The following is a 25,956-nucleotide window of genomic DNA, read 5'->3' on the forward strand; positions in this document are numbered from 1 at the left end:
AAGTGCAATACGCCACCCCCTACCCCCGTGCTGTGACCTGTGTTTGTGCGGCCGTGTGTCCCCCCCTGTGCTGGCCCTGGTCCCGACACTCCCCCCACCACAGGTCCCCCTGGGGACAGGGAGCTCAGAGCAATAACCCCGCCCCCAGCCCCCACCCAGGAGGGCCCCCCCACCCACTAAGCTCCCCGTGATACCCCACAGCCACCTCCAGAGAGTTTACTACAAAATAAAATAATGGAAGCGTGAGGAACGGGGCGGTGACCTCAGGGGCCACGGGGGGCAGCTGGGAGCGGGTGTCGGGGGTGCTATGGAACAGCTGCGGACCAACACGCGTGAGGGGAATGAAGAAGACACAGGAGTGACGAGGAGGACGGCCATGGATTCCAGAAGCCAGCCCGCCCTCGGCCCCGCCCTCACACACGCAGACCTCTCCTCGATAATATATATTAAAAATAAACCTCCGGTTCAGGGTATAAAAACAGAGCCAAGGCACTTGGGGGGGGGAGGGGCGGCCCCCCAGGCAATACTGAGATGGCCAGACAATGCAGGTCCCTTTGGTGCCCCCAGGAATGAAGCCCTGAGTCCCTCTGTGGAAGGCAGGAGGGGGGAGGCAGCCGGGCCCCACGACCTGGGGCTGGGGTGCAGCGGGCAGTGCGGTGGGGGTGCGGGGCCCTCACAGCCTCTCCTCCGTTCCTCCTGGTGGAAAGTCTGTGGGCGGGGGGAGAGATACAGAGAAGCCCGTGAGATGGAGAGAAGGGGGAGTGGAAGGGTACAAGCGAAACCAGACGAGAAAGGGATGGATGGACAGACGGACGGAGGTGGGAGGCTGCCGTCTCTCCTCTCTGGGGCACTCCCTCCCCTGACCCCCCACTCACCTGCCTGGGATGGGGGGGAAACTCAAGTGCAGCCAGGCGGGGTGGCAGTGATGTCCCTGAGCTGAAATAGGACCGGTCGCAGGCGACAAAACTCCTCCTCCATCTCCTGTAGGAGGACCGGCCTTGAGTGGTGGCTGCCACTGAGCTGGCCCCTTCCCCAGCACCCACCCCCTCAGCCAGCACCTCAATCTGTTTGATGGTCTCCTCCAGGTCCAGGAGGTCCTCCTGAATCTCCTGGTTGCGGGTGGATGTTGGGGGGCCGCCCTCTGGGCCCCCATCCCCTTCTCGAGGAGGACCTGCCCCGTTGTCTTCCTCTGCCATGAGCCGTTTCAGGGACAGCACTGCAGGGGTTGGGGGGGGGTTGGGGGAGTCAGCGACTAGACAAGGGGACAAGGGGATGGTCAAAGGTGGGGCAGGAGTGGAGGTGGGGGGAGGGAATGGAAGATGGAGGAGCTTGAGGCCCTTTGGAGAGATGCAGGCTGGGGTAGGGTCCCCCCCTGGAGGAGGCACAGGCTGGGGTGGGGTCCCCTGCTGCTTGTGGGGGCGCAGACTGGCAGCAGCCAGTGGGGTTACCTTTGCGAAGCGCCTTGGCAGAGAGCTGGCCCTCAGGGCCAGGTCTGCAGAAGGGCAGGAGGGCACTGACAATCTTCTCCATCCGGCCTGCAGGGGAGGGGAGGGTGCTCGGATCCAGCCAGGCCTCCTGAGGACCCCTCCCCCAGGGTCCCCCCAGGCTCACCGTCAGCGGGAGGTGCCTCCCGGCTAACACTGCCATTCTCAGCACTGCTGAGCAGGGGTTCACGAATGCTGGGGAGGAAGTGTCAGGTCACCCCATGGGCCTGGCTGGGCCGGGGTGGGGCAAAAAGACAGTGATATGTGGGGAGGCAGGAGGTCTGAAAGGCTGTGGGGTGCAGACAGACAGAGTCTGGGCACACCCACAGAGCTGCACCCCTCACCTGCTCGGGCTGGGCCGGGGCTTGGGGCGGGAGGCGGGGGCAGGGACCTTCAGGGATCCAGCGGTCTCCGTGATGAGGGCGCACCAACTGGGGAGACAGGTCAGTCCCTGGGCAGTCACAGTTCCCAGACCTTGTGACCCCCCACCTTGTCCCGGGTTTCCCCCTCCCACCCAGCAAGTCACCCAGCCCAGCAGGGAACCTGGATGCCCTCACTTCTTGCGCTCAGACACAGTCTGTGCCACCAGCTCGTAGATCTGTGCTTCCTGGTCCCAGGTGAAAATGACATAGAAGGCTTTGTGATCTGCAAGGAGGGCGAGGGGCGAGGGTCACCCCGACACGGAGTCCCTTATACAAGCAGGCTCCGGGCTGGGTCTGCCTCCAACACCCGCGGCCCCACCATCCCGCCACAGCTTGCAACTCTGGAGGGTGCCTCCACCCCAACCCTGCTCCCCGGCAGCCAGGGAGCTGCCCCCTGTCCCCTTCCCGTGGCTGCTGCGAGCCTCACCCGTGGCCACGTCGCGCGTCATGGCTGACGTCAGTCGCAGCACGGGCCGCAGCATGGTCTTGCCGTCGGGCGTGGCCGTCAGTGTGCGGCTGTGCGACTTGAGCAGCAGCCGCTCGTCCTGGCGCTGCAGCAGCAGGAGGAGGTCATCCAGCAGCAGCACGTGCACCTCTGCGGGAGGACGGGGCCGGTCAGCACCCTCATTTCCGGGGGTCCCTCCCGAGCTCTCACCCCCCCAGCCCCTGCCCGGTGCTCACCCACAGCCTTGTCCTTGGTCACCCGCCACGTCAGCGGGCCTTCGTGGATGAGCTTCTTCTTTGTGATGTCCAGGTTCTAGGCAAGAAGTGGTGGTTGGTGCCCTTGGAGGCCGGGGAGGTGGGGACAGGCGGTGGGGATGGGACCCCAAGGAAGCCAGGCAGGGCCAGCAGGGGCGCCACCTTGAACTCGCTCAGCATAGGGTCACTGCTCTGCCGCAAGTGGGACAAGTCCAGGCGTCGCTGATAATCCTTGAGCCGCTGGTGGAAGGAAGGGAGTGTTAGGAGGTGCCTCGGGGCCAGGCTGTGACCTGCCATCCCCACACTAGGGTATGGTGTGTGTCCCAGCTGCAGTAACCGCAGGCCGCCTCACCAGCAGGTCCTCCATGTCGCGCACAGCCTGATTGACGTGGTGCAGGATTTCCCGGCAACACTCGGCGGCCCGCTCCACTTTCTCCCGTTCCTTGGGCTCCTCTGCCGGGTGAGAGTGGAGAGAACTGAGATGAGGATGAGGCCTGTGGTCCAGGATCGGCCCTGGCCCCGCCCACCCAGGCGCCGGCCCCGCCCACCCGACAGACCCCGCCCACCTGTGTTCTGCCCAATGCTCTGCAGCAGCAGCGGGTACTTGGTGAGCCGCTGCATCTCCGTGGGAATCATGTCTTTCAGCTGCAGGCGGCGGCACCGAGGCCGGCTCTCCGCCTCCTGAGGGGACAAGCGGTGCTGTCCTGCTGGGGCTGCCCCAGGGGTAGGGACCAGCCACGGCCTCTCTCCCCGGGAGGTCCCCTCACCTGCACGAAGGCACAGAACCGCGGCTCCTTGCGCTGTTTGGCTTTAAGCTGCTCTAAGGCAAATGACTGGCGGCTGCAGAAGCGGGAGGAGATTTTCTGGAACCAGGAGCCCTCGGTCCCATCGAACTACAGTGAGAGGCAGGCCGAGGGGGGGTCTCAGGGGGCCCCTAACGGGGCTGGCAGCCTAGACAGGGGGCGGGGAGGCTTAAGATGGGGTGCAGGGATCCCAGCCCCCAGCTGGGCTGGGCACCCTCACCCGGGCCAGCAGCACGTCTCCGATCTCCTCGATGAGGTGGCCACTGTCCTGCCTCCGCTTCATCAGGCAATTGAGGAACAGGGCTGAGGGGGAGGGGGCGGGGGGCAGAGAGGAAGCAGGGGGCAGGGGGTCTGTCAAGGCCCCTCAGACTCTTTATGAAGAGCGGGTAGGGTGCAGCAGCCCAGCCTGATCCGTGGGGTCTGCTGAGCCTGCCCCCACCCCTGTATGATGCTTGCTGATGTGACCCCACAACGGAAGTTCCGGGGGGGCCCCGAGGCTGGGCTCAAGTGAGGTGGGGGTGCACTCACAGTGCACCTCGATGAGCTCGTCCAGGCTGGGGAAGATGTTCTGCAGCTCCTCCAGTGAGAAGAAGCCGCCATCGGCCATGGGCTGGTAGAAGAGATCGTGCAGCACCCGGAGCATGCGAACGTGGGCTGCCTCCGTCACCAGCAGCTCTGCGGGCCAGGGAGCATGAGGCATGGTCTGTGAAGGGCGCCCCAGACAGAAAGGCAGAGGCAGGCTGGGGGAGGGAGGGAGTCGGGGAAAAGGGTCCCTCCAGTCATTGTCTTTCCCTCGTGGCCCTGAAGCCAGCCGGGGAGCAACCGGCTGCACTACCACTCAGGACTGGCCTGGCAGACCTGGGAAATGGCCTGCAGCTGGAACGGGAGGGTTGTGGGCAATCTGGCCACATTGGCTCAACCATGGCCAGCAAAGTCATGGCTGTGTCAGGTGCAGCCAGTCAGGGGGTGCCTCGGTCCCACATTCCTGCACAAGGATTCCCTCGAGGCCCAGGCTGAGCGTTGGGGACCCTCAAAGGGTGCACACCTGAGCTCGACGGGCCCTAGAAGATCCCGCAGACTTAAAGGCCTGATTTTGTGTGTTGTGTGTTTCTGGTGAGAGCCTGCCATGTGGACAGGGCGGCAACCGGCAACACTGCTCCAGAGTCAGGTCCGTGATAAGGAGCTGAGATGCCCATGTGCTGTTGAGTCATTCCCCACCCCCAGCCTGCGTGCACCAGCCACCAGGATGTGGTGGGAACTGCAGCCAGTGTGGCTTTCCATCATTCCAGAAAGTTCTATTTATTTATTTTATTTCCGCCCCTCTTGGAGAGCCTAGCAAGCTACTGAGAGTATCTCGCTCGCACGCAAAGCCTGGCAAGCTACCCGTGATGCATTTGATATGCCAAAAAAAAAAAACCACACACACAGTAACAACAAGTCTCACAAGGGAGACGTTACTGGTGCCCGCTCAAGCAAATCGATGAACAACGGGAGGACAGTGCTACAGTGCAGTGCAGTGTTTGGGCCACACCTGGGGTTACTCCTGGATCTCTGCACTCAGGGATCACTCCTGGCAGGGCTCGGAGGACCATATGGGCTGCCAGGGATCAAACTGGGGTTGGTCAATGTGCAAGGCAAGCAGCCTCCTCACGAGAGTGTCTCTTCACCCCCTCCCCCATTCCAGAAAATTCTATTGGACAGTCCTTTTTACAGACCTAACAAAAGATCTGTGATCCCCTTAAGGACTCACCTTCAACTCTAAAACTTCGGAATATAACCCTTTTCTTCTCCCTATGAAGGTGTCTATGAAAAAGTTTCCAAGCAAGCTGGCCAATGTTTTTTGCTTCTGTACAGGAGCTGGGGAGAGGACTGTGGCTTAGTGGCGAACCCCTAACTTGCTTGTGTGGGGCCCTGAGTTATGTCATGTAGGAAGTGCCACAAACATACATGTTTCCCCTTATGCCAAAGGAATTTGCCTTTGAAGGAGAGAATCCAGATGGGGCTGGAGAGACAGTACAGGTCGCACTTGCCTTGTATGCAGCAGACCTGGATTTGATCCTCAGCACCCCATATGGTTCCCTGAGCCCTGCCAAGAATGATTCCTGAGGAGCTGGAGTGATAGCACAGCGGGTAGGGCGTCTGCCTTGCACTTGGCCGACCTTGGTTCAATTCCCGGCATCCCATATGGTTCCCCAAGCACCGCCAGGAGTAATTCCTGAGTGCAGAGCAAGGAGCAACCCCTGAGCATTGCTGGGTGTGACCCAAAGAGCCAAAAGAAAAAAAAAAAAGAATGATCCCTGAGTGCAGAGCCAGGAGTAATCCTTGAGTACTGCTGGGCCTGTGGCCCCCTCTCGCCCCCACCAAAAGAAAAAAAAAAAAGCAAAGAATCCAGTCAAAAAGGATTCCATCTTTCCTGCCCAGAAACAGGCCCTCCTATCATCTTCCCCAATGTACCCCGTGGACACCCCCACCCCACCCAATGGCACAGTCTTTGGAGGGAGGGGCTTGACGCAGAAACCAATTCTAGAGTGTTCCCGGCTCCTAACTGCGGCAGATCCCGCAACTCCTGACTGGAAGTTCCCTCACTCGCTGTGGCACTCACCGCTGATCACCTCCTGCCGCTTCACCTGGCTCTTGGGCAGGCTGTGCAGGGTGTCCGCGGGGACCAGCTCCCGCCAGCCAGGGGGCTCCTCGGGCTCAGGGTCCTGTGCAGGCCGCCCCGGCTCCCCCTCGTCCCCAGGCTCGGGGCTGTGGGACAGAGGTCTTGCTGAGGTTCAGAGCAGTGCCGGGAGGCCCCACATGCAGACCAGCCCCCACGTTCGACAAAGCAGCCCCCTGGCCCCTGGCAAGCGCTGGGGGCGCTGTGTGACCTCGGCCCCGACCCCAGTCCTGAGACTGTCCCAGCAGCCGCCCACCTCCCCAGCTGCCTCCATGAACGGGCAGGAGACGTACGTGGCTCGTCGGGCAGGGCCTAGTGCGGCCGTGGCAGAGCTGGGGTCCATGTCCACGTCGCTCCGGGAGCGGCCCCCACCCCGGCCCTTCGCCCCGAAGCTGCCCCGGGAAGGCCGGCGGCGGTCAGTCACCCGCAGGCTCTCTGAGCGACCCAGACGCCCAGACAGCCTGTATCCCGAGGCCAACGACAGGCAGGCAAAGGCCAGGATGGGGACAGACAGGGACAGAGACGGGGAGAGACCAGGACAGGGACAGACCAGGACAGGGAGAAACCAGGACAGGGACAGACCAGGGCAGGGACAGACCAGGACAGGGACAGACCAGGACAGGGACAGAGACGAAGACAGACCAGGACAGGGAGAGACCAGGACAGGGACAGAAATGGGGACAGACCAGGACAAGCTCAGACAGAGACAAACCAGGACAGGACAGGGACGGGGACAGACCAGGACAGGGACGGGGACAGACCAGGACAGACCAGAACAGGGACATGCAACAGAAAAGAGAAGAATCAGAGAATGCAGTGGGATTCAGGGGTGCTGGGTGGAGGTGGGGGGGACAGTGGTGATCAGGAGGGATACTGAAATCCTGTGGGGAAGAGGAGGGGAGCCCAGACGGAGACCCCTCCCTTTCCTGGGGCAAGGGCAGGGGTGGGAATATTTCAATACTTAGCTCTTGGAAGGGTGGGGGGCTGGGGTGAGGTTGGGGAGGGGAAGGGGCTAGGGGCAGGGAAAAGGAAAGGCTGGGGAGGGGGAGGGGAAGGACTAGGGGACAGGGCAGGCAAGGGAGAGGAGGGGAGGGGAGGGGCTGGCCCTCCCTCCGCCCAGGGCCCAGGCACCCACCTCTTCCACCTTCTGGGGAGAGAAGGGCACAGGGTCAGAGTTGGACCCAGAGGGCACCCACTCACCTCCCTGCACCCACCAAAGGGTCCCCCAAGCTGCAGCACGTGGACAGGCAGGGGGCAAAGCCTGCCCCCCAACTGTGAGGGGGACAGGGCCCCCAGGCAAGGAGCACAAGACAGGTAGGGGGGCTGAGGGAAGGGGCACCAGGAAGCAGGAGCCAGGCTGCAGGGGGGCAGGGGCAGGGTGGGGCAAGGCTTAAAGGGAAAGGGGAGAGGGATGAGAAAGTGAGGAAATGCAGGAAGAGAAAGGAAAGAGGAAGAAGGAAGGATGGAGGAAATGGGAAAAGGAAATGGGACAGAAAAGGACGCAAGAGAGAAGTGGAGAAGAGGAAATTGAGAAAGGAAAAGGGCAGCGAGGTGGGACGAGAGAGTGGAGAGGGGGAAGGATGGAGGAAAAGATAAAGGGGGAAAAGGCAGAATGGAGGGAAGGAAGGAAGGAAGGAAGGAAGGAAGGAAGGAAGGAAGGAAGAAGTGGAGAGGAGGAAAGGAAGAAAAGAGAAAAGATAAAGGGGAAAGAGGAAAAACAGAGAGAGGTGGAGAGGAACCAGCTGGGACAGGCAGGCACACACGGCAGCAGCCCCAAGCCCCCCCCCCCCCCCGCCCCCGTCCGCCCCTGCACCCCACCCTCCGGCCCGGCCTTGGCACCTCTCTGAGTCAGCGCCTTCTTCTGCGTTCTCCAGGGGGGCGGGGGGCTCCAGGCTGGCGGGGCCCTGCAGTGACAGTTCCCCCATCTCCGGAGGAGTGTCCACACCTGTGAAAAGCACAGGGCAGGGCTAGGGCGATAGTACAGTGGGTAGGGCGTTTGCCTTGCATGCGGCTGACCCGGGTTCGATTCCCAGCATCTCATACGGTCCCCCAAGCACCGCCAAGAGTAATTCCTGAATGCAGAGCCAGGAATAACCCCTGTGCATCGCAGGGTATGACTCAAAAAGAAATAAAAAAAAGAAAGAAAGAAAAGAAAAGCACAGGGCAGGTGGGGAGAGCCCTGGAGGCGCAGGCACACTCAGGCCTCAGTTTCCTCCACAGCTGGGGGGTGGGGGGCAGAAGCTGAGCACCCCAGTGGGTGACAGGCAGCCGCGAAGGCAGCTGTAGGCAGCTGGGCCCCAGATGTAGGAGACCATGTCCCACCGAGAGCGGGGCAGAGGGCAGAGAGGGGGGACGACAGTCTGTTCCGGAGGGTTCTGGGAAAGCCAGTTCAAGGAGCTAGGCCCCTCACTAGGCTAAAGGTCAAGGTGGCAAGAGAGCTCTGGAAAGGGTAAACTGAGAGAGGAATGGTTGTGAACACCAGATCCAAGGAGGGGTGGTCTCCCTGGGACAAGGCTGGGATTTGGGGGAGGGGGGAAATGGGAACTGGTCACACTGCCTGGGGGTCCCAGGGCCCTGTGGAGTCCGGGCCAGGGCGTTCTCACCTGCATCCCGGTCTGGACAGTCCCCAGACGGTGGGAGCAGAGAGACTCCAGGGGGGTCCTGCCCGGAGCCCCCGGTATTCCGGTCCCGGGAAGGTAGCCCCAGGCCTCCCTTCCGTTCCGCAAAGCCTGGCTTCTCAGCTGCAGAGGGAGAGGAGGGAGGAAAGAAGGAAGGAGGGAAGGAGAAACTGAGTCCACAGCTCCAGAGATGAAGGGCAAGAGTCCAAGATGCTGCAGTCTGGCCTTTCGTCCCATCACTCAGGAGACCCGTCTCTTCCTTGGACCTCAGCCCCCGGACCTCCTCCTTCAGACCCAGATGTTCGTCCCCCCACCCAGGAGGTCCCCTTTCCCCCTCAGGTGACTTCAGGACATACCATCAGCATCGGCTCTGAGGTGTCGAAAATCTGGGGCTGAAAGGAGACGGGATGGTGAGGCTGTTGGGAGGGGTGCCGGGAAGGGTGGGGCGTCCGAGGGCTGAGCAGGGGCACCTCACCCTGGGGTTCCCCCCGGTTCCAGCGGGCAGCCTCCAGGAAGCTGCTCAGTCCCTTCTTGGTCTTGGTCGGTTCATCTGACCGCCGGTTCCCCATCACCTGCAGGAGGCAGGGGCCGAGAGGGAAGGCTGGGCTTTCTTCAGAGCCCAGTGTGGGAGAACCGGACCCCAAAGCGCAAAGAGCCATGCCCCAGGGTGGCGGGGGGTGGGGATGGACGAATATGAGGACATGAGGACTCAGACAGTCTGGTTTGGGCGCCAGCAAAGCACCTTGTTCGTTTCTGAACCATAACCGACGCGGTGCTCAGGGCTGACTCCTAGCTCTGTGCTCAGGAATCACACTCTTGGGCTCAGGGACCATAGGGGGTGCCGGGGATCAAACTCCGGTCAGTCATGTGCAAAGCCAGAGCCCTTCCCATTGTCTTAAGGCCCCAGCCCCTGGGAAGCACCTTTTTCCGGAAGAAGTTCCTCCCCGACTTCTTGTCACAGCTCTTGGTCCGCACCCCGAGGTGGCGCATGTAGACACTGATGGCATTGACCACAGCGGCACTGGGGACAGGGAGGTGGGTGGCATGTGGGCCCCTGAGTGAGCACCAGTGCACCCTGCAGATTCCCTTTCCCCAACCCACAACCACTTCCTGCTGAGTGTGTGTGTGTGTGTGTGGGGGGGTCTTCGGGCAGGGGGAGGGGCCATCCCAGGAGTTCTCCACACCCCAACCCCCTACCAAGGGCTTCTCCCATCCTCTCTCAGGCCATCACCTTTTCTCCTCATCCGCAGAGACGGTGTGTCTATAAGGAGAAGACAGACAGACAGACAGACAGACATTGGTGGCATGTCTATCAAGCCCCGAGGGCCCATCCAGTCAGCACCAGAGTCCCAGCTGCTGTCCCTCTAGAAGCAGGGACAGGGGACCAAAGCACAGTACAGTGGGTAGGGCATTCGCCTTGCACCGCCAAGCGTGATCCCTGAGTGCAGAGCCAGGAATAGCCCCTGAGCATCACTGGCTGTGATCCCCTCCCCAAAAAATCCGGGACAGGGAGAGAAGCGAGACAGGGCAATGACCAAAGAACCAGGATAAGTCTCTCATAGGTAGGCACTTGGGCTTCGGGGAAGGAGGTGAGTCCTGGGAGTGGGGGACAGCGGGGGGCCGAAGTAAGTAGGCAAAACCAGAAGACTCAGGGGAGCTCTAGCCGCCAGGAGAACCCCCCCAAATACTCCACAAGGCACAGAGAACCTGAAGAGGGGAGCTCCCTCCCCGCAACACACACACACACACACACACACACACACACTCACTGCATCTCCTCCAGGTGGGACAGCAGCCGCTCCGCCACGTGCCGCTCCCGGGCCTCGAAGGTGGCGCGGTCACGGCCCACCCAGGCCTCTAGCTGGCCCAGCTCCTGCTCCCAGGGCGTCATGCCCATGAGCCGCTTGGAGCGGAAGTCGTCCAGCTGCCGCCCCACGGTCTCCTGCTGGCTCTGCACCACCTCCTGCACCGACTGCCTCTGGCTGTCCTCCGAGAGGAGGTCAGGCCGCGTGCGGTCTGTGGGGGGGAAACGCGGGGCTGGAGGCTGGTCCCCCAGGGAAGGCCTACGGAGTTCCGCCCAGCCCTCTCCCCCCTCTCCTTACCAAGTTCAAAGGCGACAGAGGGTGGGACCGGCACCCGCAGGACCTGCTCAGCAGAGTGAAAAGGGTGAGAGGAGAAGAGCTGGGGGCTAGCGGGGGACACCCCTCCCGCACTCTGCCCCGCCAGGCCCTTGTCGTGGCTCTCACCGCAGTCTTCTCCAGGAAGCTGTGGTAGAAGTCGAGGAAGGCCTTCCTGGCCTCCTTGGGGCCCAGCGAGGCCAGCATGTCCGCATGTAGGCAGCAGAGCTGAGAGACAAGAGCGTGACCTGCCTTCTCTGCCACCCCCACAAACACACACCGGGGTCCCAAATGTCACCTCCTCCAAGAAATGTGCCTTGAGCTCCACCATCCCCATCCCCGCCTCCCTTCTCTTACAGCAAACCTCCCCCGCCCCCCCCCACCCCCCCGCTGCTCTGCCCCCACAGCAACCCCACCCTGGGCCACCACAGCAAATTGTTGCTGGTTTTTGAGCTCTGTGGTTCCAGCTCCTCCCTCCCAGCACTGGCAGCAGCCACAGCTGTGCTGAGAACACATATCCACAGTTGAACGGCTGGGACTAGAGTCTGCAGGTGAGAAAACTGAGCGCCAAGAAGGTTGCACAGCAAGTGAGGGCAGAGCTGGGGCTGGATTCCAGGCAAGCCTGCGTCCGCCATACACCACTTGGTCAGAACCACTGAATGCAGTGTGCACTCAGTGCACTCAGTGAGGCTGGGGGTCCAAGGATGTGGGGAGGACGGGTTCTGGCCCAGCTGTGTCCCAGTCCAATCTGGTGCATAGTGGGGGTTGTCACTCAACAGCGTCCCTGCTGGGTGATGCTGGCAAACAGTAGGGACATGACCTACTGAGCTCCTGGGGATCCTGGTAGGGTACAGGACTGGGGTGCTAAGGACCTGCCCCCATTGTGTCGAGAATGCCGGGGATCCAACCAGTGTCAGCCACGTGCAAGGCAAATACCCTGCCCACTGTACTATCATTCCAGCTACTCACAAAGCCTTCTGGATTTTTTTTTTCTTTTTGGGTCACAGCTGGTGATGCACAGGGGTTACTCTTGGCTAAGGGGACCATATGAGATGCTGGGAATCAAACAGGGGTCGACCTAGTGGAAGGCAAACGCCCTACCACCTGCTGTGCTATCACTGTAGCCCCAACCTTCTGGATGTTTTTCCAGACTCTACTGAGCATCTCAGGCTGGAGCGATAGCACGCGGGTCGGGTGTTTGCCTTGCACGCAGCCAACATGCCCGACCGGAGTTTGAGTCCTCTGCCTCTCTTGGAAAGCCCGGCAAGCTACGGAGAGTATCCCGCCCGCACGGCAAAGACTGGCAAGCTACCCGTGAGGTATTCGATAGCCAAACACAGTAACAACAAGTCTCACAATTTGTTGTGAGATGTTACTGGTGCCCGCTCGAGCAAATCGATGAACAATGGGAGGACAGGACAGTGCAGCTACTGAGCTCACTCATTCAACTGAAGGCTGAGGCCCACCCCCAGCCCCGCCCACAGCGCTGGCCCCACCCACTAATGTTGGCCCGCCCCATCCAACAGGTAAACACAAGCACATGCGCACACGCACAAACGTGTACACACACACACACACACACGAGCCCTCACCAGGGGTCCCGGCTCGAACTGCAGGGCCACATGGTGCAGCAGGGCCATGAGGTGCGCCGGGCGCCGCTTCACCTCCTCCAGGCTCTGGAACTGGCTGTTGTGCGCCTCCGTGTTCTGGAGGTGGGAATGGGAAGTGGGACTGGGTCGCAGACTGGGTCACGTGGGGAGGTGGGAGGGGCCCCGGGTGCGGTGACCCACACCTCAGGGTTACCAGACACCGCCCCCGCTGCACAGCCCAGCACTGGGTGTGCCTGGGAAGGGAAGCTCGGTCAGCAAGTGCCCCGGGGTGCTGCGGCGCCCCAAAAGATGCAAGGAGGAGGGTCCCAGGCTGGGTCCCTCCCTCCAGGCACTTCCAGATGGGTCTGGGCCGTGACAGCAAGCGGCGGGCTCGGGGATGGTTTAAGTGACAAGGTGGGGGCGGGGAGGAAGGCGGGGCAAAGGCAGACCCGGGCTCTAAGCGGGGGACAGGGAGACAACATCGGCTTGGGGTGCCAATGAGGACAGAGGTGCCAGGGGACAGTTGGGAGGGAGGAGGAAGGGAAGCAGCATCTGAGGGTGGGGCGGGATGCCCCCCCCACCCCGGAGAGCCTGGGACCGCCCCTTTCCTCCCATCATCCCCCCGCCCCCTCCCCCGGCTCCCCCTCACCGTCTCCAGCTCATTCTCAAAATCCTCATCCTCGGCCCCGATGATGCTAATGGGCACCGGGCCAGGCCGGGGAGCCCCGGGGGCCTGTGGGAAGGAGAGGCAGCCTCAGGCCCCAGTGCTCCCCGTCTCCTTGCAGCGCCCCCCCCCCTCGCCCGGTCTACTCACCACCCCTCGGGCGCAGTCCTCTCCCTCCATGGGCGCTGCAGGGCTGCGGGGAGAGGAGGGGCAGCCGTTAGGGGGGAGGAGGCGACCAGGGCGGTTACTCACAGATTCCTGGCCCAGGTGTGAAGGTGAGTAAACAGCCTCCCCCCCATTCCTGGCCTCCAGCTGAATGGGGCCTCTGTGTGCCACAAAGAGCCCTTCAGAGGCCAGCAGGGCGGGGACCCAGGGACAGGGAGCCTCTTGGGGAGAGGGTGGGGAGGGGCCGCTGGAGGCCCCAAGCCAGGATCCACCGCAGCCTGCAGTGTCCAGCCCCTACCAGAGGAGGGAGCTGCGGGCCAGAGGGAGGAGGAGCTGCAGTCTGGACTCCGGGGTCGGAGGGAGGAGGAGAGGGGGGAGAGGGGGGAGTTGGGGGAGTGGCCTGCGCTGCCAGGTCTGAGGGAGGAGGGCAGGGTCCAGGGAGCGCTGAGTCTGGAGCCAAGCAGGGCTGGGAAGGCTAGAGAAGCGCTAACGGGCAGGGCAGAGAAGCCTCTGATCTCTGATGAGGGCAGGATACTGCCTCTGAACCCACCAGCCCCACTTCCGGTGACAGGAAGTCACAACGGCAAGTCCCCCAACCCCCAAGTTTCCACCTCCGAAAACAACCCCCCAGAACCCTCCTACTTAAGAGCCCCTTCAGAGTCCGGGGCACCCAAAGGTTCTGTCCCTCAGGGACCTAGTGTCTTTGAGGCATCTGGGACAGGTCCTCAGTTGGTCCCTCTGGTGGCCGCATCCCTCACCCTGGTCACCGCAGAGACTCTCCTGGCTTTCTGCTCGCACTACCTCTTCTCTATCTCCGACTTTTCCTCCTCCTGGGGGCCTGCTCACTTGCTCACTCGCTCCCACTGCCCTCCTGCCCTCCCCCGACCTCACCTTGGCCCCCTCTCTCCATTATCTCACTCTGTCCCCAGAGCCAGCAGCGGCAGCCCTGGTCCCCATACCCGTTGAGGTTGCGGCCCCTAATGCCTCTCCACCTGCTCGTCCCCCCTGGAGCCTGCACTTCTCCCTGACTCTTCCTCCCTCAGTCCGGTTAACGCCACCCAGCCGGCCACCCCAGCCCGACCACTCCAGCCCATGACCGGTGTCAGGCAGAAAGGAGCTGTGGAAACAGGGGTGGGGTAGACCACAGTGGGGAAAGAGGGCTCCCTGCAGCCTCAAACTATTTATAACCCATCACCCAGCCTGTTCCTGTTTTTTTTTCTTTTGGGGTCACACCCGGCGATGCACAGGGGTTACTCCTGGCTCTGCACTCAGGAATTACTCCTGGCAGTGCTCAGGGGACCATATGGGATGCTGGGAATCAAGCCCGGGTCAGCCGCATGCAAGTCAAACGCCCTACCTGCTGTGCTATCACTCCAACCCCCAGCCTGTTCCTTCTTGCACGGGGTTTCCCTGAGCACTGGAGAGAGCTCCCTGCTATGCTCCCTGCCAACCTCGGGGCTCCCCCAAGTAGACATCACTTTAATTTGGGGTTTTGTGGTTTTTTTAAGTTTTGGGGACGCATGCATCTGTGCTCAGGGCTCACTCCTGCCAGTGCTGGGAATCAAACTCTGGTTGGCCACGTGCAAGGAAGCGTCTTGTCCTTGTGCACTCTCTGGCGATCACTGTCATTCTTTTCCACAAGGGCTATCTTCCCAGCCTCCAAATCAGGGGCATTTAAGCTTTGAGAACTGTTCCAGGCTCGCAAAAATAAAATTTCAAACCGAGGCAGCGAAGGAGTAATGATTTATTAGGAGAGCTTGAGGCCCTGCTCTGGGCGGAGGGCAGGCAGCCCCCGTCCCCTCGCCCTGGCCCAACCCCCCACACTACCACTGTACCCCTCAGAGATGGCCATGCTCCTCCAGGCCACCCTGCGGCAACTTCCAGGTTGGAAAATGTGGCCACACCGGGAAGGGTTTACTCGCATCCCAGTGCAGAGTGGGAAGGCTCCAGAGGCAGGGAGACCCCGAAGGGCAAAAGGAAGGGCACGCGTGCCAAGCACAGGCTGGGTACCAGGCAGGCCCTGCCTCATCGCCTAACCCCCAGGACTCCTCTCTTCATCACCGTTCTTAGAAGGCAGAGTGAGGGGGCCGGAGTGATAGTGCAGCAGGTAGGGAGCTTGCCTCTCACACAGCCGACCCTGTTTGATCCCTTGAGCCCCACCAAGAGTGATCCCTGAACAGGGAAGCAGAATTCCTGAGTACGACTGGGTGTGGCCCAGAAACAACAACAAAAAAATGAAAGCAGCACGAATGCTAAGTGGATACTCAGAGCCACTCGACCTGTGCCCAGCACTCCCATTCCAGGTCTCCGCCCAGTCAATCCTCCCGGTGACTCAGGAGTTCAGCATTAATCTGAAACTTCTGTTATGGAGGAGGAAACTGAGGCACCCAAGGACAGTTGTCAAACCCAGGCAGCACGTGTTCCTTTAGAGTATAGAGGCCTCATCCCAACCTTAGCACACTCAAATCCACAGCAAAGTTCTGAAACATGGGGTCTCCTGGAACAGGAGGGGTGGGAGTCGGGGTAGGCGGGCTGAGGGATCCTGAGGCCTGGGCAAGAGGGCAGCTTGGGCTTAGCTGGTCCACTGAAGCCAGGGCATCCCTGGGAGGGGGAGGGCCGGCAAATCAGGAGATGGGAGAGGGCTATGAGGGTCCGCACAAAGGCTGGGGGATTTCAGGTGGTGTCCGAGGGGTCTGTAGGCAACTGAGAAGGTCTGGGGTTCGGCAGAGGGAGTGCCCATGCGCATCCAGCTGTGGAGGTCAGGCCCGGCTTACAAGGTCTCAAAGGTAGGGTCCTAGAACAAAGTGGGCACAGGTGGGTGAAGTCATGGGACCACAGTCTGGAGCAGGGCTCTGGGTGCACAAGATAGTAAGCGGGTGACCCTGGTCTCCAAACACCTCAGAAAGCTTTTTTTTACTTTGTTGTCACACCCTGCAGTGTTCAGGACTGGAGCCATAGCACAGTGGGTAGGGCGTTTGCCTTGCACGCGGCCGACCTGGGTTCGGTTCCTCCGTCCCCCTCGGAGAGCCCAGCAAGCTATGAGAGTATCCCGCCCGCACAGCAGAGCCTGGCAGGCTCCCTGTGGCGTATTCGATATGCCAAAAACAGTAACAAGAAGTCTCACAATGGAAACATTCTTGGTGCCAGCTCCAGCAAATCGGGAGGACAGTGCTACAGTGCTACCCCGCAGTGTTCAGGGCTTATTCCTGACTCAGGGATCACTTCTTGGCCAGACTCAGAAAATCGTATGTGGGGGGCCGGTTCTAATCCGGGTTACCTGCTGTACTACTGTTCTGGACCCACCTCTGAGAGCTTTTTCATTTCATTTTCATTTCATCATCCTGTTATTCGTCGATTGCCTCAAGCAGGCCCCAGTAACGTCTCTTTCATCCTAGCCCTGAGATTATATTCAAGGCTCTTTAGGAGAATGAGACCCATCATTGTTACTGGTATTTGGCATATTGGGTACGCCACGGGGAGTTTGCCAGACTCTGCCCTGTGGGCAGGCTACATTCGATAGCCTGCAAGTTTGTCCAAAGTAGGAATGAGAGCTTTAAAGTACGGAAAATACTGAGGAATCATGGGGAGTCTCGGAATGTTCTAGGTCACCGATTCCACTTGACACATAGATCACACGGGACCATGATTCCATAGGGAAACAGGTCGGTCTATGGGGGTCCCGCGAGAATTTATAAGGGACCAGAATTCTCCAGGGACGTGTGGCGATCCCAGGATCCGGGATCTAGGGGTCCTCGGATTCAAGGACATGCTATTTATCGACTGTGAGCCCCTGTCTATACGTGGTCATGGTGGGGCTAGCAGGCACCTGGGGGAAGGGGGTCTGCAGGACCCCGTAGTCTGCATGGAACGTGGCGGGACTCCCCTAGCTCCCATTCCTACGGGGACGTGGCTGGGTGCACAGCCAGGGATGCTGAGGCAGACGTGGAGCCGGGGCCTGTCGCCCGCCGGGGGCCGCGTCCCTCACCTGCTCCTGGTCGGAGGAGACGCCACCGCAGCCGCCAGAACCGAAGCCTCCGCGCGCCGGCTTCCCACCCCGCCACCTAGCCTCCGACTCCGAATCGTCCGAGCAGCCCGATTCCACCATGAAGCCCAGCGCCACTCCTTCCGCTAGCCGCTCTAGCCCGCTGCCTCCCGGGCTCGAGCCCGGGCGACTCGACTGCTCCCACCGGCCCCTCGAGCGTTCCCCGGCGCCACGCTGGCCACACAGGGCCGCTCTGGCCTGTCTTGGAGGGCTGGCGTTTCCGTATCTCTACTGCTCCCGGGCCCCGCCCTCTGCCTCCGCCCCCTGGCAGGGACAGTGCACAGCCCACCGCCGCGGGCACGTCGGGGGTTTGCTAGACTCCGGGGACCCGGACCCGGGCCCGGGCCCTCGCCCCCGTCCTGCCTCCCTCAATCGGGGATCGGCTGAACTTCCATCGGTCGCTCGTGCACCAATTACCCCCAGCACACACCCCCACCCCCCCAGCAGCCCCCTCCCACTCTTTCCACTGAAACTGGAAAGCAAAGACCCTGGGTTCGGGCATTCCTGCCCCCTGACGGGCAGTGTAAACTGGAAAAAGCAAATACTAATGGCCGGGCCTCAGTCTTCCCATCCGGACAATGGGGGACCTCCAACTCCAACTCAGCCTTACTCCTACCGGGGCATCACGAATGGCCCACAAGAAGAGCTGTCCAAAAGGCGCTTCTGAGCCCCTCTGCACAGCTTCCCCGCGTCACGGCGGCCTGGGCTGGGGAGCTGTCATTCCCCTTCCCCACCCCCACTCCCTGTTTGGGTGGCCCCTAAAAAAAAAAAAAGGTGGGGCACGCGCTGAGCGGAGGGCAGCACCTGCGAGTGGGGAGTGGGGCGAGGGGAGGGTGTCTCACAACGTTTGCTTCGGTTGGGTTCGCCCCCCGGTCTCAGTCTTCCCACCTGTGCAAGGGGAGCGCCCCTCGGTGCTGGGCGGGGGCGGCGAGGACGGGCCTTCGCCTCGCACCCCCGGCCGCGGCAGGTCTGCGCTCTCCTCCCTGCACCCCTGGACAGAGGGCAACACTGAGGCCGGGGAGCGGCGGCCGCGGAGGAGGCCCCTGCAGCGCCGCGGCGCCCCGGCGCCCTCCCTGCTCCGCCCCGCGTGCCCCGGCACCCGGGGGGCGGGAGGCCGGGCGGGGCCGGGGCCGTACCTGGTGTCCGCGCGGGGAGGTGACCGGCGGGGCGCCCGAGGTCGGGCGCGGCGATCCCGGGCCCTGGGTCCCGGCTCTCCCGCTTCCTGGCTCCGGCGGGGCAGGAAGTCGGGGCGCTTTTCCGGAGCCCCCGCCCCGCCGCCCCTCCCGCTTCCTGCCGGCACCCCGCGCCCGCCCGGCACCTCCGCTTCCTTCCCCTTCTCGCCGGCCGCGGGCCCCGCCCTCCCGCCCCGCCCGACCGCTCCCGGCTTTGTCCGCAGTCTGTCTGTCCGTCCGTCCGTTCGTAACGTCCGTCGGGCGGCCGCGCGGGGGTCGGTCTGCCGGCTCCTGGCACTCCCGGCCCCGACTGCCCGGGGGTGACCACTGTCTGGGCCCGCGGTTCCGCCCGGGACTCCTCCCTCCCCCGGCCTGGCCCCCGCGCGCCGCAGGTGCCTTCTCGGAGTCGCTTTCCGCTCCCTCCTCCCCTGCCATTCTGGGTCCCCCGGCCGCGCCCACTCTTGCCCCATCTCAGCCCCGTCTCCATCTGCTGCTGGGACGGGACCCCTTCTTTCCTCTCTGTCCCCTGCTCCCTCTGGGTCCCTCTTTCTCTCTCTGACTCCCTGTGTCACTCCCCCTGTCTCTTGTCCCACTCAGAAACTCTTTCTCTATCATCACCCCAGGACCCCTACCCCCAGCCCCAGGTCAGGGCCACAAGCTCCAACTCCTACAGCACAGGTACGCTGGCCTGGCCGCAGTGCAGTTGTAACTTGGTACCCCATTGTCACCTGCATTTGATCACCTGTCACCCACACCCACCCTGCTGTGCCTCTCCCTGCTGCTCCCCAACCTCTGACTTGGGGATTTTGCAGAAGTGGGGGGCTTAGACCATTCTAGGAGTTTATTTGCTGTGTACCCTGCTATGCAGGGATCAAACCCTGAGTGTGCAGAGCATGTACTGGAGCACTTTGGGTGTCTTGCACACACCCCAGTCAGGGCTCCCCAAAGCACTTCCCCCAAGGTAGTTCCTGTTTGGAGGGGTGGGGGATGCCAGGAGACTGGCTGCCAGGTGCCTGGTACAAAGTTGGCAGGGACTGGGCACTGGATCCTAGGTCTAAGGGAAAAGGTGGGGGGATGGACTCAGCCTGAGGGAGGAGGGACTGAGGGATAGACCCCTGGGCCTGCGGGAGGAGACTGGGGGATGGACCCCTAAGTCTGAGGGAGGAGGCTGGGGGATGGACCCCTAAGTCTGAGGGAGGAGACTGGGGGATGGATTCAGTCTGAGGGAGGAGGCTGGGGGATGGACTCAGCCTGAGGGAGGAGGCTGGGGGATGGATTCAGTCTGAGGGAGGAGGCTGGGGGATGGACTCAGCCTGAGGGAGGAGGCTGGGGGATAGACCTTCTGGGGATAGACCTCCTCAGGCTGGGGGATGGACCCCTAGGTCTAGGGAGGAGGCTGGGGGATGGACTCAGTCTGAGGGGTGGGGAGGGATGGACTAGGTGTGAGGGAGGAAGGATGGGGATGAGTCTGGTGTGAGGGAGGAGGGACTGGGTGGGCCCTGGATCTGAGCCGGGAGGGAGTGCGTCCTTATGAGATCAGTGACTCCTGCCTGGGTCTGCAGTGAGGGAGGATTTATTATCACTAAGTGGCCATGACAGAGCAGGGGGAGGGGACACTGAGGAGGCAGCTACAATCAGTTCCCCCAGAGGCAGCGATTAAGGGCTCATTATGCTGGGGAGGGGGAAATAGGGGGGGTAGGCCTGTGGGAGGGAGGATGGTCTAGCAGGAAGAAGGGTGAACCTGAGGCGAAATGGACACTGGACAGATTGTGAAGAGACCTGTCGGGGTTGGGGTTTGGGGGTGCGCAGGGGCTGCCGGTGGTTGGTGGGCTCAGGGCTTCTCCAGCTGCACGTCTCCAATGTGGAGGCTGCCCACATCCTGGTAGGTGGCCTGGAGGCCCCGTGAGATGTCCTCGTACATGGAGCAGTCATCGAGGTTCAGGCCCTGGTGGGGAAACGGGGGGACATACTCCAGATGCTCCCTGGTCCTGAGGTCCTGCCCCCAGCCCATGCCAGGGAGAACCCCCCTCTAGCAGCGTTCCTGCCTCTGCCCCACCTGCCACTCACCTCATAGAGATTTTCATCTTCATAGTCATCCGGGGCCTCTACCCCAAACTTCAGGTTCTGCCATCGCTTCTGTGGGGGGACGGGGGGTGAGGAAGAGATGATGTTTTCAGGCCCTTCTGGGCACCAGGGAGTGTTTTATTGGGTGGGAAAAGTGGCAGATCTCTGGTTTAGCCAGAGTCCTCTCAGCAGTCCCCCACAGTGTCCCCACGAGGGCAGAGTGATAGTACTGTGGGTAGGGCATTTGCCTTGTGCATGACTGATCCACGTTCAATGTTCAATCCCTGGCATCCCATGGAGTTCCCTGAGCACTGCCAGGAGTAACCCCTGAGCACTCCCAGGAGCAATCTCTAAGCACAGAGCCCAGAGTCAGCCCTGAACACTGCTGGGTGTGGCCTCAAAACAAAAAACAAAAGCAAAAACCCTTCCTCAGGCTGGAGAGATAGTACAGCAGGAAATGCGCTTGCCTTGCATTCAGCCAACTCTGGTTTCATCTGAGCACTGCATAGAGTCCAACACCCCACCAAGGGTCACTCCCAAGCCCAGAATCAGGAAAAGCCCTTGAGCACTGCAGGGTGTGCCCCCCCCAGGCCCAAATAAACAAAGACCTTTTCTTTGTGCTCAATCCTCTAGCCCCTAGCCCCCACAAGGTAAGTGCGATCTTTCTCCCAGTTCTTGAGGTGTCCCCGGCCCCCCACCGCCACTCTCACCCGAAACAGAAGCAGTGTCCCGGGCACCACGGCGCAAAAGAGCAGAATGACCCCCTCGGCGGTGATGATGTTGTTCTTCGTGCCCTCTCCCATGTCCAGGAAGGGTCTGGGAATTGGCTCTGCAGGGATGAGCTGTGTTCAGAGTCGGGGGGGTTGGGGGAAGCGGTCCCCCGGTGGATACGGGGCGGGCGGTGGGGTGGGGGGCACTCACCGCGCACGCGCAGGTAGGTGCCACAGGAGCGCACCCGCTGTTTCCCTTCCATCACTATGCAGTAGTACACGCCACTATGTTCTTTCTTCACTTTCTTGATGATATGTTCAACCTTGCCACTTGAGCTGTTCAGGACCTCCGAGTGGTTGGCATAGAGGAGACTGTACCACCAGGTGATGTTGGGGCTATTCCTATTGTTGGAACACTCAAAGCGAGCCATGTCGCCCTCAACCACTGTCAGAGACAGCGGGCCTGGTGTCACCTCCAGGTTCCCAGAGCCTGCGCCTGCAGGGACAAGAGTGTCATCCACGGTCACCCAAAGGTCCCAAAGGCCCTGCACTGCAGCCGGGGACGAGGGATGGGGGGAGTGGGAAGGGTGTCCATGGTGGTACATCATTGGGAGGATGCCCCCTGGAGGGAGATCTCCAGTTTTCCCTGGGGAGCACAAACAGCCCTGGGATAGGGGACTGAAGCCAGGGGAGGGGGGCTTCCTGGGGGAGGAGAGCTGGCTCCTGAGATGGGGATAGAGCCCCCATCAGCCACGGCCCATTCCATGCCACCCTCTGCCCCCGGTCTTTCATTCCTTGCTCCTCTCGCTCCTCTCATGCCTGGAATGGTCCCTGCCCCACACTTAAACAGCAGTGCCCCATCCAAGTGCTCCTTGTAGAGTCAGCTTAGGCACTGCTTTCTGGAGGCCCTTCTGGCATGAAGTCATGTGTCATGGGCACAGAAAACAACACCCCGTCTCCTCCCAAGATTCTATTATTATCCCCATTTTATAGGCAGGACAATGGAGGCTCAGGAAGGGCAGCTCTGTTGCCCAGCATCGGCAGGGCCGCAGAACGGCTGGAGTTTCCATTGCAGCTCCCTGGGCCTCTTTTTCTGATGTCTTTAGGTTAGCGGGTCCTGTTGCCCGGGCCCGCCCCTCCTTTCTCTGTCCCTCTCATGTATCCACCTGATGGTCAGAGTTGGTTTAGTGGTTGGGCTGGGCTGGGGGCTAGGGAAGAGCCCAGAGAGGTGAGCAGGGACCCCGGTTTTCAGCATCGCCCCCAAGTGGAAAGGGAAGATAAAAGGAGGGACAGAAGGAGCAATCTCAGGGAGTGGGGGGCTCCTTCCCTGCTCCTCAGGAGTCTTGGAAGGCCCTCTGACTCTGTATTCACACCCTGACAAGGGGTCAGCTGGTCCTGGGAGTGTCACTCCCTGTGCGAGGCAGGTCAGTGGCATTCAAGCAGAGGAGAAAGTCCCCGCACCCCAAAGCGACCTCCTACCCCCAACGTCCCCTTCCGTCCCCAGCTCTGGAACCCGCTCAAGGGTGACCTGAGTTCCTTATTTTGAACCTGTGGGGGTGATGGGCTGGGGAGTCCGGCTTCTGCTCCCCTCCAGCCCCACAGAACCTGCTCCAGCCTCGCATACATTTCTCCAGACCTCCTTCCTGAGGGCTCATCACTACCTTTCAGTTCCCTTCCCTCGACCTGGGCCTTGTTCCCAGCCTACAGTCCCCCCCATATCTCCCTGACTCTTCGTTCCCCACTGTCGGCCTTCTGGCTACATACCCATGTCAGCAGCAAAGAGCAAAATGAGGAAGACGGTGGCAGGAGAGGTCTGGAAGAGTCCGAGATCCCCCAACATCTTCTCCCAGTGAGGCGGTCAGTCTAGACTGCAGCAGTCCTGGGGTACCAGAATCCGCCTCACTGGTGTCCAAGCCCCACCCTACTTCCTGCCTGGCCTGGCCGGAGATGGGCTCTACTGGTCCCTCAACAAGGCTCAGGGTGGGCTGGGCCTGAGAGAAACCGCAGCACCTGCAAGGCCACAATTCCCCCAGGGCTGGGATTGGGGCACAGGGGCCTTGCTCAGAGCTGGCCGGCTGGAAACCCCAGGCAGCTGGGATTGGGGCTACTGGGCACAAGAGGGGCTGTCCATGGACCTTGGGCAAAACTGGTCCCCCTTTCAGAGCACCCGAGTTCTCACCTCTGGGGGTTTGAGGGGGTGGTGTGATGTTATAGCGGGTAGGGCATTTGCCTTGCACGCAGCTGACTCGGGTTCAATCTCCAGCGTCCCATATACAGGAGTAATTCCTGAGTGCAGAGCCAGGAGTAACCCCTGAGTGTTGCCAAGTACAATCAAAAATGCCAACAAACTAATTGTCACTGTCACTGTCCTCCCGTTGTTCATCGATTTGCTCGAGCGGGCCCAGTAACGTCTCATTGGAGACTTTGTTGTTACTGTGTTTGGCATATCGAGTACGTCACGGGGAGCTTGCCAGGCTCTGCCGTGCGGGCGAGATACTCTCGGTAGCTTGCCGGGCTTTCCGAGAGGGGCGGAGGAATCGAACTCGGGTCGGCCATGTTGGCTGCATGCAAGGCAAATGCCCTACCGCTGTGCTATCGCTCCAGCCCAAAAAACTAATTAAAAGGGGGTTTTAAAATTTATATATCTACATGTATTTCAACGAGAGCCATAACATCAGATGCATGAACAAGAAAATCAACCCAACCTCCAATTATTTTAGTTCAAAGTACTGAATCTCAATGTGAATATACTTCTTTAAATGGGACTTGTTCAAAAGTCCTCTTATTTTGTGAAGGAGTTCTAAATAAAAATTAAGTGTAAAAAAAATAAAACGGGGGTTTTAAGGAGTTGGGAATTCCGGCACTGGAAGTGGCTAGTCCTGGTGGGTGCTCAAGGGATTAGGGGGCCAAAGTCAATCCCGCTGTGAAATGCACTTCTCAGCACTGTCCCCTTTTCTCCAACTGGGGTTTGGGCGGGGGCGGGGGCAGTTAGCACGCATGCTTGGTTGTGGTGCTGGTACACTTCAGTTGTACCCACAGGGCACACACGTTATTGGTGGGGTGGGCACAATCTTTTACTTGCAGTGCTTGCTCACGTTTGGGCGTGGCCGGAAGCTGCACCGGGTGCTGGGGATCACATCCCTCACAGCTGCCAGGGTCAGGCTGGGTGCACGCTTGGGTGTATGCAGGCTTGCAAGGTGAAGTGAGAATTTTATTGATGAGGCCATCTCCTGGGATGGTCTCAGCAGGTTTGGGGTTTGTGGCGGGGGGGTCCCTTGGTGATACATGTGGGAGTGTATGTCGTGCCACAAATTCAAACCAGGATTGACACGTGCAAGGCAAGCCCCTTACCCCCTATACAACTTCTCTGGTCCTACTTTTGTTATTTTGGGGCAACACCACCTAGCAGCGCTCAGGGATCACTCCTGGCAGAACTTGGGAAACACAATGTGGTTTTGGGGATCGAATCAGGGTCAGCCATGTGCAAGGCAAGCACCTTACCTGTTGCACTCTCTGTCCAGCCCTACCACTGAGTCACAGCCCCGGCCCCAGCCCACACTATGGATTTATTTGGGGGGGGGGGGGGGGGAGTGGTTTGGGCTACATCTGGCAGTGCTCAGGGTTCATTCCAGGCAAGCATAGGGGTCCCTGTGTGGGCTCTGCTGTGGATCTGAGGCTTGGGAGATGGGCCCACTAATGCTCAAGTCCAGCAATGTGGCCCCTGGCTTCAATTCCTGGGCCAAGTGGTGTGGGGGCTAGCTAAATCGGGGCAGTCTCAGGGGCCCAGGTGGTACCAGGAACCAAATCTTAGGTCTCATCCATGTCAGACAGGCATTCAGGTGTGAGCCATCTTCCGGCTTTACCTTGATATTCCCCATCACAAGGTCATTTCCGTGCTGTGATGGGTGAGTGGGTTCAGCAGCTGACTTTGAACCACATGAGCACTACATGTCCCTTTGTGTCAGCTACTGCCCTGCTAGCTGGGCAAGGGAGACCACACCCAGGAGTGCTCCCTGGCCTTGCTTTGTAGGCATTACGTAGTGGCAGGGATTTGGACTGGGGATTTAACAAGGGTTGCAAGTGTGCAAGGTCTTAACCTTGTTCCAGGCATCCCACCTCCATCTGAAGAAACTGAAGTAAGGCTCAGAGGGAGCCATGTCATGTTGCGTGGGCAGGTGAATCATGTCCGTGGACCCAAGTTCCTCAGGTGCTCACTGTAGGGAGACTCTGGGCGGCAAATCCCGGCATAGGCAGAATGAGGTGGCAGAGCCCAGGGAAGGCAGGACTGCTGTTCAGCTGCAGTGTGAAGCCACCAAACATGACCATATAAACAGAGCAGGATATAATGCAGAACCCAGCAGCTTGGAGCAGAAAAGTGAAAGAACTATGCGTTAATCCAGGCAATCATTTCTGCCCAGAGGGGAAAGGGTGTTGCTCCCTTCCGCCCTCCTCCCTCTGGAAAGAAAGATGGCGGCCACATGGGAGCCTTGTGGACAGCAGGTATGAGCCGGGGGTGTGGGGGCGACTAAAACCTCATGGGAAGGGGAGCGTTCTGGTCCGTCCTTCACGCCCTACCGAGGTTACCAGTTGCCCCCCGCGAGCGGCTCTCCAGCACGGCCACGGCCCCAGAAGCACAAGGACTTAATGCAGAACACAGCAGCTTGGAGCAGAAAAGTGAACGGACTATGCATTGATCCAGGCCATCAAGTCTGCCGGAGGGGAAAGGGTGTTGCCCCATTCGCCCTCTC

At 60.8% G+C, this 25,956-nt stretch overlaps 2 protein-coding genes across 3 annotated transcripts; both read right to left on the bottom strand.

Annotated features, from left to right (window-relative positions):
• Window positions 1–428: 428 nt before the first annotated feature.
• ARHGEF1 (Rho guanine nucleotide exchange factor 1) lies at window positions 429–18,568 on the bottom strand. 2 transcript variants are annotated; one of them, XM_056136759.1, is made up of 30 exons: window positions 18,399–18,568; window positions 13,206–13,248; window positions 13,041–13,124; window positions 12,395–12,508; window positions 10,932–11,030; window positions 10,788–10,830; window positions 10,455–10,701; window positions 9,917–9,946; window positions 9,607–9,706; window positions 9,161–9,257; window positions 9,042–9,077; window positions 8,671–8,808; window positions 7,907–8,012; window positions 6,361–6,459; window positions 6,011–6,156; window positions 3,937–4,083; window positions 3,629–3,711; window positions 3,373–3,498; window positions 3,172–3,286; window positions 2,958–3,058; window positions 2,768–2,845; window positions 2,588–2,663; window positions 2,334–2,501; window positions 2,042–2,129; window positions 1,829–1,915; window positions 1,612–1,679; window positions 1,449–1,535; window positions 1,059–1,216; window positions 876–981; window positions 429–708 (listed from the first exon to the last, which is right to left on the bottom strand). In XM_056136759.1, the coding sequence occupies exons 2-29, from the start codon at window positions 13,233–13,235 to the stop codon at window positions 898–900; spliced, it is 2,835 nt and encodes a 944-aa protein (XP_055992734.1). In that variant the 5' UTR covers window positions 13,236–13,248; window positions 18,399–18,568; the 3' UTR covers window positions 429–708; window positions 876–897. The 2 variants fall into 2 exon arrangements, with proteins under 2 accessions (XP_055992734.1, XP_055992735.1); XM_056136760.1 differs by lacking the exon at window positions 6,361–6,459.
• A 1,525-nt stretch (window positions 18,569–20,093) lies between these two features.
• CD79A (CD79a molecule) lies at window positions 20,094–23,049 on the bottom strand. Its single transcript, XM_056136788.1, has 5 exons — window positions 22,973–23,049; window positions 21,420–21,704; window positions 21,209–21,327; window positions 20,502–20,570; window positions 20,094–20,379 (listed from the first exon to the last, which is right to left on the bottom strand). Exons 1-5 carry the CDS (start codon window positions 23,046–23,048, stop codon window positions 20,266–20,268), a joined length of 663 nt encoding a protein of 220 aa, XP_055992763.1. The 5' UTR covers window position 23,049; the 3' UTR covers window positions 20,094–20,265.
• Between the last annotated feature and the right edge of the window lie 2,907 nt (window positions 23,050–25,956).

Source organism: Sorex fumeus, unplaced genomic scaffold (assembly GCF_029834395.1).
Source record: "Sorex fumeus unplaced genomic scaffold, SorFum_2.1 ptg000122l, whole genome shotgun sequence".
NCBI lineage: Eukaryota > Metazoa > Chordata > Mammalia > Eulipotyphla > Soricidae > Sorex > Sorex fumeus.